At 33.9% G+C, this 15,702-nt stretch overlaps 3 protein-coding genes across 3 annotated transcripts; 1 reads left to right on the top strand and 2 right to left on the bottom strand.

Annotated features, from left to right (window-relative positions):
- Nucleotides 1-3,521: 3,521 nt before the first annotated feature.
- Nucleotides 3,522-7,833, bottom strand: LOC125820824 (probable LRR receptor-like serine/threonine-protein kinase At1g05700). The gene is made up of 14 exons (XM_049500260.1): nt 7,752-7,833; nt 7,125-7,674; nt 6,568-7,040; nt 6,248-6,383; nt 6,090-6,161; nt 5,785-5,856; nt 5,616-5,687; nt 5,299-5,379; nt 4,905-5,047; nt 4,603-4,832; nt 4,408-4,534; nt 4,270-4,332; nt 3,968-4,157; nt 3,522-3,883 (listed from the first exon to the last, which is right to left on the bottom strand). Exons 1-14 carry the CDS (start codon nt 7,831-7,833, stop codon nt 3,547-3,549), a joined length of 2,628 nt encoding a protein of 875 aa, XP_049356217.1. The 3' UTR covers nt 3,522-3,546.
- Nucleotides 7,834-9,314: 1,481 nt separating this feature from the next.
- On the bottom strand, nt 9,315-10,376 carry LOC125820795 (uncharacterized). Its single transcript, XM_049500232.1, has one exon. The coding sequence runs from the start codon at nt 10,254-10,256 to the stop codon at nt 9,330-9,332; it is 927 nt and encodes a 308-aa protein (XP_049356189.1). The 5' UTR covers nt 10,257-10,376; the 3' UTR covers nt 9,315-9,329.
- An 843-nt stretch (nt 10,377-11,219) lies between these two features.
- Nucleotides 11,220-15,291, top strand: LOC125820780 (mediator of RNA polymerase II transcription subunit 6). Its single transcript, XM_049500213.1, has 5 exons — nt 11,220-11,535; nt 12,157-12,331; nt 13,900-13,969; nt 14,547-14,656; nt 14,919-15,291. The coding sequence occupies exons 1-5, from the start codon at nt 11,297-11,299 to the stop codon at nt 15,066-15,068; spliced, it is 744 nt and encodes a 247-aa protein (XP_049356170.1). The 5' UTR covers nt 11,220-11,296; the 3' UTR covers nt 15,069-15,291.
- The last annotated feature ends 411 nt before the right edge of the window (nt 15,292-15,702 follow it).

Here is a 15,702-nt window from a genome sequence, read left to right as displayed (position 1 = left end):
TTAAATTTCAAATTTTGCTTGGTGATATATTTTGAGTATTTAGATTTTGATTATTTGATGATATTTATTTTCATAAATAAATTAATTGGTGGTAGTAAGTAGGCAAAAATGAATGCTGGCTACTAAAGGGACACAAAGTGTAAAGAAAAATCCATTGCAAGACACCAACAAAAGCACATGAAATAAAATTTCCCATGAAAACGATGAAGGGAATGGAATAGAAGAAGAAAAAAAAAGAAAAAAAGAATGGAACAGAAATTGAGGTGAAGAAGAAAGAGAAAAAGAATAAATGAAAAAGAAAACCAAAGAAATCAAATAAAATAATTAAAAATTTACTTTTAACACGTGGCAAGTGACTATTAGTGCGTGTCTTACAAATATTTTTGTATAAGTGGTACTGGGTGAAAAATGGGGTGTATATACTATTTTGAAGTTGTTCAATGGGGTAATAAAACACCCGCAAAGTTAAGATGTCTTTTTGAAAATATTTGAGACAACTTTAGTGGTGACTTTATGTCTTTTCTCTTTTATATATATGATGATAACATATCAATCAAATATGATTAAATGATAATAGTGTATAGAAAAATACATACAAATCATGCATCTATTAATGTGATGTAAATATCAATCAAACTGCTAGGCAATTTATTTCCATCTTTGATACTTATCTTGATGAATTCAATATATTTTCAGTCTTTCTCACCACTGAATTCATACTGAACTTTGTAATTATAGGTTCAAGAATTTGATACTTTTTTAAAAATTCTAATGATTTCACATATAAATTTGTTTATGCTTCGTGAAAAACATATTAAGTTCAGTTAAATTCATCAAAACTGCACTACGTACACCATGCCCGATAGAAAAGCCTAGCTAACTAGATGTGATTAGAAGCTGGCACGGATATCATCGTTTTTTTTTAAAAAAAAGGCGAAAAAGAAGAAGAAGGAAATAGAAGCAGACATGTGTACAATTAATTCTTGTTGATGACGAGTAGGATGATGGTATAAGGCAAAGTGGTGAATCTTTGGGAAAAAAAAAGTGGGGTTTGAGTCTTTGGTAGTATTGCTGCAAGAGGGGTTGGGATAATTGGACTTATTTGATTGGATAGAATTAAGAGGTTACAGATTTTGTTTACTAAATATAGAAAGTTCTGTTACTTGACTTGTAATAATTCCCTACTTGTTCTATTTCAATTGTGTATAATGTCCACAAAATCAACATATTATAAGGTGCTCATTTTTGGCTAGCCATGATTTTTTTCTTCGTTTTACTCGATATCTGCATTGGACCTAACTAGTTCAAATTCATACATAAATACATCGTATATTATTAAAATGATTTTATTCTTTAATTCTAAATTCAAATTTCTGATTAGAAAGAAATAATAATTATCGATCACTACAACTTTTAGTGGTGGCTAGTCGTCTATCATCTATGATGTCTTTAAATTGGTATGAACCAACTAGCTGGACAACTAGAGTCATAGCATAACCGTTTTTAGCAAATATCAAAGTCAAAAATTTATTTGTGTATTTTTATGGATAGGAATGAACATTTGACTTTGCTTTTAGTTAAACCGATTGTGATATGACTATCTACTTGTCCTAGTTGATTTTCGCGAGACCGAAATCAAAAGGACAATAAATCTTTTTAAAAACTTCAAAAGGGCAACTCAATTAATTAAGGGCAACAATTTGTAACGGCGTCTAAATTAGGGTTTCAAAAATGAGGCACAAAAACCCATGAGCCTTGCAAGGCTCAACCGCAATGAGCCTTACAAGGCTCAAGGTTGTCAGCGCCTTGCAAGCATAAGTGGAAAAATATTTAATGTAAGTTGTGATCTACTTTTTAGAATTTTGTACACTAATTATATGATAAGAAACTTCTTGTTAGATACATGAGAACAAACAAGAAAAAGAATGATAAAAAAATAGTTAAAAAATACTATTTATCATTTTTTTTATTTTTTAACTATTTTTTTTATCATTCTTTTTATTTTTGTATATGCTTACCCTAATTCTTGCGATTTGCATGATTTGTATAAATTCAGAAATTTGTAAATTCGGTTCCGGATTGTATAAATCCAGAATTTTGTATATGCTTACCCTAGCTATTGTATATGATTTATGGAAAATTCATAATAAATTACCTTGTTTGTATATTGGCAAGCGAAATATACAAACGGAGTTTTGAAAAATTCCTAAATGTATAAATACAAAATTCGTATAACTTTCATAGCAAATAAAACTATAGCTATGAAGCACAAATATCAAAACTATAGCTATAGAGCCTGATTATATTTATTATGTTTACTATTTCTATTTTATTTTTTTATGGGATTTTGTATTTGAAAATAATATCGCTATATAACATGTACCCAATTTCTAACTTTTGATGTTTACCCAATTCGAAACAATCTAGATATACGATATCTAAGTTTAGATTTGACAATACAAACTTCAGAGAAACATATGATTGAAATTCAAGCATTTTATTGCAGTTTTGATGCATAGTATCGGTGATAGGTCTATTTCGAGGTAGTCCCAAGAATGTTGGGCCAAGACTCCAACAAATCTAGCGGCCCACGAGAAGTTTGACATATTTTGGAGCGCACAATGGGCCAACTAGGCCCCAAAGCAGTTGATTTGACCCGCTAAATTTGCCATGCCTCCAGGCCCATATCCACTATAAGGCTTCTGGTCCCAATGCTCTGAGATCGTCTTTTTTCCATTTATCATATGAGAATATTTGTCCTAAACACTTCTCAACTAGTTTACAAAATAGGTTCAAAAAATATACTCGATATTTAACATACGTATAATAAACATACCAAAACATGTACATCATATATATGTTTTGTGCATATTTTAATCAGTTGATAAATCAGTTGATCGAACAGTATATATTTGTAACATTATTTATAAAATACTATAAAACTTAAAACATGTGCAAGTATTTTAGCAAATCATGAAGAATGACGCGTGTTTGATTTTTCTAAAGTCGTACATAAAAAATGGTGTTGACCTTGGGATAAACAAATTAAAGACATCGATCGAACAAACTATAAGGAAGCTGCTGGAACTATTATATATACGTTGATGATGCACTCTAGGAATATTGTACTCGGTTATAAAAATTGTGACGTTGCTCTCAATTTTATAATCAAATCAATGCTGAATAATGATAAGGAATTTAAGTACCCAGTTTGTTTAATTAGTTTATTTAAGGAGATCTGTTTTAAGTCATTTGATAATTTCAATAGAATAATCTCTTTATACAAAGTTGTATCAGTTAGCAGAGGTAGAGTCAGAATTTGAAGTTTATGAATTTGTAATTTTGGTCGTTTAAGTTATTGGTTTTGTTTACACATATTCATTACACTTCTATCAATGTGATAGTACTCTGCACTCACTGATTTAAAATACAGTATTTGTACATAAATTACATGAAACAAAACTACGTATTGCACAACCAAATAAACACACGATCATCGATCTCATCCTAGGATCGATGGAGGACATTATCCAAATTTTGTGTTCTTCAATTAGAGTCATAATTATCAATCATCTGCCTTAAACATTGCTTTATTATCGTGACAACGACAGATATAGCTGGTCTATTTGTTGGTTCAAGAGAAACACAAGCCATTGCTAATGCCACAATTCTCTTTGCTGAATTCACATCAACTTCTCCTCCTAATCTTGGATCGATTATTTTTGAAACATCTCCGTTATCATTAATCATACCATTGACCCACGTTATTACATAAATCTTGTCATGTTTTCCTAGTAAATGCCGTCCTGTTATTATTTCCAAAAGAACCACACCGAAACTGTATACATCACTTTTCTCCGTTAGCTTATTTGTCCTGTAGTAACTGCAGGTCAATCGAGAGTTAAAATTAGATATACATAGTTGTTATTCTTTTTGAGACAGACTAATAAAATGAGAGAGAACGTACTCAGGGTCAAGATAGCCTGGACTACCCGCGATTATGGTGGTAACATGACTTCCCTCTCCAGTTGGTAAAGTCCTTGACAAACCAAAATCAGCAAGTTTTGCTTGGAATTTATCATCTAATAGAATATTACTAGACTTGATATCTCTGTGTATTATTGGTGGCTGGCAACCATGATGTAGATACTCCAATCCTTCATTATTTTTTCAGTTAAAATTAAAAGAAACACGTCAAATATATAATTAATCATTCTAAAACTCGACTGAAATTATTTTCATCTAGTGGTGTATATATTATATATATACCTTGTGCCGCATCCAATGCTATATGAAGTCTTTCCTCCCATGTTAAAGCATTTGGATTTCTATCTGCACGCAACGATTAAAGACTTGTGAAATGTGTGATCTAAAGAACATTTATTTGACTATAAATAAATCAGGTACCTGATAGTTGCATGTCTAAGCTTCGATTGGCCATGTATTCGTAAATAATACCAATGTGGGTGCCTTCAACACAATACCCAACTATAGAAATCAAGTTCTTATGATGTATGCTCATCAGGAGACTAGCCTGTCAAGTCAAATTCGTGTTAACTAAATATAATGTCTTATGTACTAAAAAATACTTCTTCAGTTTACCTCAGCCCGGAATTCCTTGAACCCTTGAACTGAAGATGGGGACAGCATCTTAATAGCCACGTCACGGTTATCGACATAGCCAAGATAAACTGTTCCAAAACCTCCTTTACCAAGGACTCTCTGGAAGTTATTTGTCATGTGCAAGACCTGTGAGTATGTGAACTGCCGGTTTTTCAACTCCAATGCAATGTTTGGATTCTGTACTGTTCTTTCTGTCCCAGTGATATTCCCTGTTACAGAAATTAATTTCTTCAATGACAAATCATCTGGCAATTCATCGATCGATCTTATGATTTGCTCACCTTTTTTGTTTTTCTTCCTTCGAATTATAAACCAAAGTAGTAGTAAAGCCAAGATGCCCAAGACCACCACGGATGCAATAATTCCTGCTAGTGCACCAGCACTAAGGTTATTACTATCTTTCGGAGGACGAAATTCATCATACCTGTATGACAAAAAATTAATTGAAATGTAATTATAAGTAAATAAAACCGTGTCTTCACTATCTAACGACTTGATAACAATTCAATATAACATCAGACTATAATTTTAGATGAGTTGATTACACAATTTAACCTGTGACCAATTATATGAGAAATTAATATCGATCATAGGGGAGATAATTTTCTAAATCAATCTTAGATGTTTTTTGTATACTCATAAATTAATTCATGGATTCTGAGAGTGGAACAAAACCTCAAATCGAGTGATTCATTTTTTGATTTTGCCAGCAATTCTTCAGGAATTTTTTCGGAGAAACTGTTTCCTTTCAAGTATCTGTCACAAAGATAACCAAATTACTCTGTGTTCTAATTAAATAAATACCCCTTCTGTTCTAATTCATGTGACACAATTCAAAATTCTAAACTTTGATAGTGAATTGAACATAAAATTACTATATATCAAAATTTATTAACAACTTAAAATATTTTAAAATCATATTTGGAATTGTGCCGCATAAATTGATACAGAGGTAGTAATTGTAAACTAGAGGTCATGAGTGAGTAAATTACAGCTTTTTTAAGAAGGGTAGTTGTGCGAGATTGGCAGGGACCTTTCCCGTCAGCTGATTGTTTGACAAGTCCCTTCAACAGAAACACAACAATAATGTCATAAAAATCATATTAATTGCAACTGTGCCGCATAAATTGAGACTAAATGAGTTATAGGAGAGTAAATTACAGCTCTTGTAAGAAGGCTAGTTGTGAGAGATTGGCAGGCACCTCTCCCGTCAGCTGATTGCTTGACAAGTTTCTTTAACAGAAACACAAGAATGTCATAAAAATTATACTTAAATATATAAGTGAAAATTTTATTTAATGCCTCGAGACTTCATTTGTTTCACAAGTTGGTGAATTAAAAATTTGTTCGACCCAAAAATACATGATTTGGGTCCACTAATTTGTGAAACAATAAGTAGCCTCGTACAAGTTCTTCATTTTCTAGTTTGCTGCAAGTGATAAAGCTTGCAGTATGTAGATACTTACAACGTTTCTAGATTTGTGAGACTTGTTATGTAAGGCGATATTGTCCCTTGTAATTCACTTGAAGATAAGTCTCTACTCAACAAATTAACTATATGTTAGTTTCATCCTCCAAAGAGCAAAATTAGAAGAAACATGTTTAGAGTATATAAGGAAAATACAAGGATATAATTGTGGGGAGATCCCCATCAAAATTGCATGTGACGCCATTCCAAATGTCAGCTACAGGGCCGCATGGATCTCCTTGCCAGTTCTTTTTAACCCCGTACGTTGATTTGACATTCATAATAGCATCAACTAATAGCAAAATTAATGTCAAATAATTAGTGGATTCGAAATAAAAACTATTAGTATTATTAATCCTTTCAATCCATTCAAACTTAAGGCATAGCTTGTTTGACAAAGCTTTTACGACTTACGAGTTAAAAGTATTTATTATTTCTGAAAAGTGAGGTGTTTGTGTGCGTGCACATAAACTTACCATCTAAGTCATTTGTTTGAGGGTTTATGATTTGCTTGACTACTTTATACAACTCGATGGCATTAATGGTGGGTTGACGAATTGAATTTCCCGTTTTGTTGAGGGAAATTTGGTGCCTGGATTTTGGCTGTAGAGCTGATGTTGAAAAAACTGTGGTTACGGACATATAGTCCGGAGCAAATGCTCCCTCATACAACTCTCCATCAACATATATGTTGAATTGCCTATTTACATGGTTGGCTTCAATCTCTGCAAAGTGCAAGTAGATATAGTACTCATCTGTCGAATTTGCAGGTTCCCACCAAAGTGATATTCCATCAGTGTCATTATCTGCTGTTATTGCTGTGCTCAGCACCTTTGACGGCGGTAAATAACTGTTGGTGTTAGCAATGGTTGAAGTCGTACTCAATGATATCGTGTTTGCCACATTATTATATGGCCACCATAAACGATCATATATGTCATCTTGGTACCTGATGAATTTTTTTGACCGTATATTAATAGTAATAAAATGTTGTTATAGAGGATGAATTTGAAAGAAAACAAAGAGTATTTACCTTACTAATTGAGTGGCTGTTGAGCCAAGATCAAGACGTACGAATGTTTGTAGTGACCCGGATGTGGTCTTGTATATGGTTGTATTCAAGAGTCTCAGTTCAAGTGCGGATATAAATGGTGTTCCTCGATCCTTATTTACTAGACAAACCTGTACAAAATCCGATGAGAGAATGTGTATGATCTCTCCATATAACGGAACTGAAGCATTGACTATATGAATCGTGGTCCAAAAGTCAACTCCGAGATGAAGATCAAAATTGATCACTAGCTGACTCTTTCCATCATAATTTCCGTATAAAAAGCTTGCCCTGATCAAGTATTTTTTCCCTTTTCCTTCTGGAACTCTAATGGTGTAGCAATTTCGTTCTCCTTCAGGAAAACTTGTGAGAGTGTACAACTGTTGTTCCAGGCCATCGGAATGAAACTCACTAGAGATAGTAGCGTTACTACCTGTATCGATGAAACCTGAATCGGATACATACTGTAGTCCTGTAGCTACATCCGTGTAGTTGGAACCTTGAGGAATTCCACAATCTATGCTTACGAATCCTGAATAAAATTGAAGAATATTAGAAGCATCATTCAATTAAAAGTAAAACTGAGTTGAAAGACGAAATTATATATACCTGATTGATCAATTTGGGCGTTAGCTTCAAGTGCAAAGAGAGAAATACAAATTAGAAAGATAAAAATCAAGTCTTTCGTCATTTCACTATTTCAGTGTTGAAGCTAAGCAAAAATTTTAGATTCTTGATTACTAGAACAGGGAGTAATTAACAAGCTTAATTATACGCATAATCCTGGTTGCGTCACTAATTATTTTGTTTTTATAAATTCACAAGAAGTTACGACGTTAGAATTATCCCGTACAGGAACTATTCTTAGCAATCTATTTTATCAGTAGCCATCGTATGCCAGAAAGTGAAGTGAGGATTAAAATAGTTAAGCTTAGTTCATGAGAGAGATTGACTTTGCTAATGATGACGATCTTGATAATTAAGTTTCATTAGATTTTTTTTTTCTGATGAAGTAAGAAAATTCTATTTAATGACGTCAAGCAAATGCGGCATCAAAGTTATAAAAGATCGAGTGAATGTGACTGCTCAAGAAGACAAACACTAGTCTAAACTAACACGAAAAAGCATATAAAGAAGCAGCTCGGTGCACAAAGTATCCTGCATTTAGCAGGCCACACTTAAAAGGATGTGATATAGACAGTCTACTCTAATACAAACATTAGTGACTGTTTCCAAAGCTCGAACTGTGATCTATAAGTCATAGGAAGATCACTATTTTATCATTGCTCCAATACTCCCCTTCAACACAATGGAGCATGCACATTCCAAAAAACAATCACAACTAGTTTACAGGGGCCTGGTCTAGTCAACTAAAAGAGACTAAGTAAACATTTTACTTTTAGAACATGAATTGGAGTTGAAATCCCATTAAAATATCTGTGATTTCTCCATTTGCAGTTTCTCCGCTGAATTACAAACATAGAAAATTCTCAATATTAGCACTATAGGATAGAATTTAACTAAATATTTTTAAATTTGAATACGTCAACCACTGCTTGGTCTAAAGTATTTCAAGAGGGGAAAATTGTGACAATGACAATGAAAAACGATAATATCAATTTAATCATGAAGTACTCCGGATGGTTTATGTACGTACATCTATAAGAAAGATACATACATATCACGAGATTAAAATAATAAACTATATGAACAATTTTATCGATCATGTTGACGAGGAACATGAGATTTCAAGCTCCAAATTCAAATAAAAGATATCGAGAAAATGTCAACCATTTGATGTTCTAATACTGGTGTCATATTGCTGAATAATATACAGAACACAATTTACAAAAGTCACATAGACTTTGAGAAGGATAATAAAAAGGAAAAAAGGAAACCCATAAACTTACTCAAACTAATCCACAAGAAATTTTCTTTGATGCAGAGGCAATTCCTCTCCAAAAGCGAACGGACCTTGGATTTGATGAGTTCAATTAAACTAATCGTTTTCGATACAATACATAAATATACACGTGAAATTTCACTTAAAACAGCAACAAATTTAAATTATGAGAACCTTAAAAGGTTGAACTCATCAAATTTACATAATTTTGGGTCCGCCTCTGCTCATGCCTCACATTAGGACTTTCATACCACCTATGTGTTTTCTCCTTCTCTCTTTCATTGTTACTCAATCTTCCACGCGCACAAGAAAAGGCAAAAAGGCGAGGCTCTGGAGTGACTCAACGTTGAATAATACTTAGTATGATCGCTACAATCACTGTCACCTCCAACGCTACTTCCATCTCTGTCACTTTCCAATTCAGACACCCCTGGCTTAAAAATGAACAATCCATGAGTAGAACCAGGTTCACAAAACAACCAAGAATGCACATCCCAAAACACTTGTACGTGCTGCTCGTTGACTAGTACCGTTTGATTTCCCCTGAATTTCCATTGCAAATTCTTTATGTGAATCAAAACAATCCCATCTATACTTATCCACATTTCAGGATCTCTTGGCCCTGAAGTTGAACTTTCTACAACAATATCACTTTCTTTTTTATTGTTTTCAAATTTAGCCCTTGTTGAGAAACTTTTCTTACCAAAAACATGTTCTTTTTTGTAAAACAACAATGCATCTACAAGAGCTGGCCTTGATTTTGTTCTCTTATAAGCTTTTTTCTTGTAATCACCTAATAATAAAACAACTTCTTCCTCTGCAATTAACGCAACATAAAAATCTTTAAATGGTTCAGGACTACCAGAAAATTTTGCTGATCTTAAATCCCAATAAGCCTCCAATTGATGTCCATCAACCTCAAATGTCTTGTAACCTTTTTTAGCCCAAAAATGCCAAGGTTTTAGATCAATCTTGCAAGTTTGATGATCTTCATTTTCTACGCTATCAACAGATATGGTAAGGCAATGATTCATCATATTTTTTCTCCATATAACAGTCACATTACGCCAATATCCACCGATATGAGATTGGTAAACACATGTAACGCTACCCTGAGCATTTTTAGGATCTACAGGATCATCTTTTAATTTTTGAGCAATTGATGGTTGAGAAGAAAATGATTTTGCCCTCGCGGTAACACGATGAGGCATTTCTCAGATACTTGAAAAATACATAGAATTCATGGCTATATGCTACATGAATGTCAATTAATCTACATCCTTTGAATCATGAAATATCAATAGAAATAGGAATTAGCGACCAACATATTATATTTACCTCCAGAGACAAAGTTGCTCAGGTTTCATCAATGCCTTAACAATATAAGGGATTAATTGTTAGTAGTAATATATTTTGTGGAATTTAGAGAGTAAAATTTGTTTATTTTTGGAGAAAAATTATGTTGGTAAAAGGTTCTGGGGAAGGAAAGACCCTACCCCTTAGGTGAGAATTTTTTTGAATTTTCTGTAGGCTTCGATGCTTTTGTTTAATAACTATAATTATTCTGATAAATCAGAAGTATTTCATTAACCATATATTAGGACGTGTCAGAAAACGTGGGTAAATTCATAAATAGTCATATTTTTTTAGCTTTGTATTTTAAAAAATAATTAATATTTTAGAATTCGAAATTTCATAATTAATGTTATTTTTCAACTGACCTAACTTAAAATAAACGATATGAATGGAGCAGTAATATTGATATTTGACCACTTTTTAGTTATAACTAAATGAATACTAGCTATTATCATAGAATTTTGAATTTCATATGTAAAACTATATGATAGCAATTATTCCCGAGGTTGTAAAATTACTTATTTTTAGCACTTTTTTGAAAATAAATTAAAGTTTTCTTTGTTTCTTAAATTTATGCAATGTTGATTTACTTACCTCCAATAAGAAATCGGAAAAAACTACTCTCTAGCAAAACTAAATAGAAAAAGTTGTTGTCTTCAATTCACTTTTATTTATCATGTTTCATTTTATGACGGTACATTTTAATTAATTTTTAAAGTTAATTAAATTAAATTAATTTAATATTTTAAATTTTAAATTTAGATGTATACTGTAAATTACGAGCATCCAATGTTTTCCTCCCAAATAACGAGCATCCCATTTGATATTTTGTCCGTTGTTTAATTACTCTAGTGCTATTTCTTTACCGTGTAGTGAATATTAATCAAAGGGCGAGATGGCGTCGACGCCAATGATGCCGCCGAACGCCGACGGTAGTGCACCGGCGGCTCCACCGCTACCTGGGACGGACATGACGAGCATATGCTTCAGAGACCAGCTATGGCTGAATACTTATCCGCTCGACAGAAACCTAGTGTTCGACTATTTTGCACTCTCCCCGTTCTACGATTGGACCTGCAATAATGAACAACTCCGTGCCCGCGCCATCCACCCGCTGGATTTCTCTCATATTTCGTATGATTTCTTTCCCTAGTTTTTGTTCTTTTATTTTCCCCTTTTTTGCTGAGATTATGATTGGGTTGGGAATAAATTATAGAAAACGAACAGAAAGAAGTTTTAATCTTTGTACAGTTAGAATTGCTGACATTGTGAAATTGAATTATTGGGGTTTCAATTCACAACTTGTCTTTTAATTTTTCCGCTGGTAGAAGGTAGATTGAAAATGCAAAATTTACTCAATCAGTTTGGAGTTCTTGGGGCGGGCAAATGGCTGAGCCAGGAATTTTATTAAAAGCAGACGCACTTAAAAAGCAATTAAGGGGAAATTTTAACCTAGCTGAACAGTGTAAGTAATTTTCCGACGAAAGGTGGCTCTGCAGTTGGGGCAGGGTTAGATATTTGGGGAAAGGAGAGTATGTTGGAAGAGGTTTGATAGACACAAGTACAAGTTGGAGGCAACTGATATTTGGGGAAAATTAATGATTTTGTTATTCTGCACAAGTTCATTAGCAAGTGCAAGGACTTAATTGGTATGAGTATTCCTTGATTTTACAAGACCATATGTGAATGTATGGTATTAGGTAATGGAGACATGCACAACTAATTGTGCAATTGAATATGCAACTTGTTTTGTAGGAAAATGACGGGCATGGAATACACGCTGAGTGAAGTAATGGAGCCTAATCTCTTTGTCATCCGTAAGCAAAAGAGGGATAGCCCTGAGAAGGTCACACCAATGCTGACTTATTACATCTTGGATGGTTCAATATACCAAGCTCCACAGCTCTGCAATGTGTTTGCAGCTCGACTTGTTAGTATTCTAGTCTTTTTGATGCCATTAAATTGTCTTTTGCTACCTGTATCTTATATGCCATTATCTAGACAAACTAAGAGTAGCAATCTTTATCTTTCAGCTTAAGAATCTGGGCAGTTTAGTAGCAAAGAAGTTAGCCTCTTTCTTGGGTAGGAAATATATTTTGCTTCCCTTCTTCTGTCTTTTTGTTCAGAGAAGGATAGTTATTTGACTGAGCACTCAAGATAAATCTTCTAAGAAAATCCTCCCTTCCGCCGTATAGAATAGCTTACGTCGCTTGACAAACTTCCCTTCCTACCACTTAGAAGGTAATTGTTCCAAATTCAATAATTATGTGATATTGATTTATCCAGGAAAAAACTATTTTATACTCCTGGCGGCAGATTGGTTTTGATCTGGTGCTAACATTCTGAACATCTGATCTTTCTGTTGGTGTTTCCTCCGAGTGATCCATACCAGGTGTGCAAGAATTTCCTTGCCCTTAAAAAGGAATTTTACTTTTGGAACTGTTGTATGCTTTGCAAAAAACTAGGGGCATTGAAGCCTTCAGAGGGTGGTGAACGTAGTGCCAAAGCAGAGTTAGATAAATACTTCTTCATGAGCATAAAAAAGTTTGCAGATAGTACCATTTTAATAATTTAGGATCTCTTCTTTTCTTATTTGAAACTTAATAAATAACAAAAGCATGACTTTCTAAGGATTTATGTGTACAACATGATGAGAGACTGGATGGATGAGAGTATACGGTAACAATGGCTTTGTTCAGTCACTTGAACTTCTGTGTGCAGTGAAGAAATGCAGCTTTGTCTTCTGTAGTAGTACTTTAGGAAAGATCACTGTTGATCCGTTATTTTTTATTTTGATGTATATGCTTTTAATGTGAGTCATTTGTGGCACCAGATGTTATTAAAGATAATACACGCCAAGGTCTGGTTCCTGGTTATTGATTTTTAATTACTGCGTATTTTGACTCATAAAAGGAACTTTTGAAGTAGGCATGACATGTAGGTTCTTTGTAGGAAGAAATTCAGTAAGCTATCTCTAGAAGATCTCAGCTAGGTAATGCGGTTCGGTCTGTGGATGGAGTTCTATCAATTTTATAGGATTTCGAAGGAATTAGAGAAAAAAAAGGAAGTTGAAATTGGAGGAGAGACTGCAGGAATTCCATGTGATTGATTATTTAAAGGTCTTCGGTTCAAACCTGAGTAGCAACATTACTTTTTGCAGCTGCGGATTTCCTTGTCATAAAAAAAAAAACAAGGAATTCCATCTAAGAAATTTCATAGGGAGGAAACTTTTTAGAGGGATAATGCAATGAGAACCAGCATTGGTTTTTTAATGTTCTTCTGTATTTAATTATTTATCTGTCTTTAGTATTGTGTAAAGCAGGTAATATGTGTGAACTTTTGATATGCTTAAAGTACTCTTCTGCTTTTATGTGGAAAACTGGTCCCCTTTTTTCTGCGGTATGGATATCACATATTAATTTTGTGTTGGTCGAAGAATTCATTGATGGAATATAAAAGACCATTGATGTTCATTGTCTTCATTTACTTATTTGACAGGGGCGTGCTCTATATCATATATCAAAAGCTTTCGGTACTGCATCCTCAAAGCTTGAAAAGATTGGATATGGTATCTTGATATCTCTTTCCTTTTATTTTCCATCCTTAAAACCTTTTTTTTGTGCATGTGGGTGCTTTGGAGAAAAGTGTGCCATTACTAGAATTTTATCTTGCTATCTGCAAAGAAAGGGTTTTGAGTTATGCAAACACCCAAATCTCCCTTCCCCCACTCTCACCCACCCCAACCCAAAAAGAGGTGAAGATGTAGTAGACAACAAGTTTATTTTATTCTTTAGTTCCTTTCAAGGGCTTGAATGAAAACAAAAAAATTCTGAAGGCTACTTTAACACTGAATTTCTGATTACGACACATAGCCATTTAGTTGTCAGGTTGAAAGTTGGGAGTTAAGACCTGGGTGTGTATGTCTTTTCGATAAGTTGGACCTGTGTGCAGTGTGTATATATTGTTATACATGGATATGTTCTAAAAAGAAGTCTTCGTTGTTCGACTTACATCTCTCTCATGACACAAAATCTTATACTCCATTGTTTAAATCAATAATCTTACATTCAGCTTGCAATGTCAATTTCTATCATTTTTACTATTATTTCATTACGTTGATTCTATTCAATAAATTCATTTTGCAGTGGAGTCAGAAAATGATAGTCAAGCATCTGAAACTAAGCCCGCCAAAGAGGCCATCGACTTCAAGGAACTTAAGCGAGTTGATCACATCCTTGCTTCTCTACAACGGAAGGTAAATGTAATTCCTTATCACCGGAACTTGTATGGTCTGCATGGAGCTTTTTAACCCTAGATAAACCAATTAATCTTGTCCAATTCATTTTAAAGTATGAGGTCGTCAATCTTTAGCTAAGTAGCTTCATTTGAGTTGTGAAGTAGTTATCTTGGAAGTATTCTGAAATTTTATTTGCAGTCCCAGGGTTCATTAACAGGGATATTTGTGTTAAAGTTCAATAGATCAAGTTCTAAAGTGGAGATACTATTTCTATTTGCAGCTACCACCAGTACCTCCGCCTCCACCTTTCCCAGAAGGCTATGCACCCCCTTCCACTTCAGAACCCTCTGAAAACCAGCAACCAGAGACTCAGCCGCCTCCAATTGATCCTATTATTGATCAAGGCCCGTCCAAGAGAATGAAGGTTTGAGAAGGGAGTGGTGTGTCAACCGTTGCATAGGAGCAAGAAATTTAGACAAGGTTATCTGAAGTAATAGTCTGAAGTTATTGATGAATTCATAATTTCTATATTTTTGTGCCTTCATTGCGAAGTTTGTATAAGCACACAACAAGCAACACAGTAATTTATTGAAGTCACATTCAAACATTTGCATTGTTACGAACTCAAACTGAGAAATATCACATTCGTCTCCTCGACTACTTGTATCTGTGCACTATAACTACGTAAGTGTAAGAACAATTCAAAGTTTAAAGAATAAGGAGAAAAGGAGTTCAACTGTTTACAGAAGAACAATTCAAAGTCTATAAATCTGCAATGACCGGCCAGCTGACTCATTTATTTTGGCCCTCAATTGCAATATTCTTTCTCTTTAGTTTCTAACTGCTCAAAGGTCGAATTGCATTTATTATACCATTGAAAAAATAATTATTGAACAGTATTTCAACCATACCTTAATTTCTCCATACACTTGACAAAACTCGAAAGTTGCCCTGGCCTGTTGATCACATTTCGACTTGATACGGGAATGTTTTGGACGTGTGGTAGATAGATTGGTTGGAGGTCTCTAAAAGAGGAGCCACTTGACTGTAAGGAGAGGAGTGGC

This window comes from Solanum verrucosum, unplaced genomic scaffold, assembly GCF_900185275.1.
Source record: "Solanum verrucosum unplaced genomic scaffold, falcon-dt-bn FXZP01000117.1, whole genome shotgun sequence".
Classification (NCBI taxonomy): Eukaryota; Viridiplantae; Streptophyta; class Magnoliopsida; order Solanales; family Solanaceae; genus Solanum; species Solanum verrucosum.
Note: the sequence above shows the minus strand (reverse complement) of the source record. Positions and strands in the feature narration are given on the sequence as shown.

Bases quoted from the DNA above. Each gene is read 5' to 3' on its own strand.
- LOC125820780 (XM_049500213.1), top strand. From the start codon at position 11,297: ATGGCGTCGACGCCAATGATGCCGCCGAACGCCGACGGTAGTGCACCG. The intron at 11,536-12,156 runs GTATGATTTCTT...CTTGTTTTGTAG, and splicing joins CTGGATTTCTCTCATATTTC to GAAAATGACGGGCATGGAAT. The intron at 12,332-13,899 runs GTTAGTATTCTA...CTTATTTGACAG, and splicing joins ATGTGTTTGCAGCTCGACTT to GGGCGTGCTCTATATCATAT.
- LOC125820824 (XM_049500260.1), bottom strand. From the start codon at position 7,833: ATGACGAAAGACTTGATTTTTATCTTTCTAATTTGTATTTCTCTCTTT. The intron at 5,048-5,298 runs GTTTTGTTCCAC...TTTGTCATACAG, and splicing joins AATGAATCACTCGATTTGAG to GTATGATGAATTTCGTCCTC. The intron at 4,158-4,269 runs GTATATATATAA...AAAATAATGAAG, and splicing joins AGCATTGGATGCGGCACAAG to GATTGGAGTATCTACATCAT.
- LOC125820795 (XM_049500232.1), bottom strand. From the start codon at position 10,256: ATGCCTCATCGTGTTACCGCGAGGGCAAAATCATTTTCTTCTCAACCA.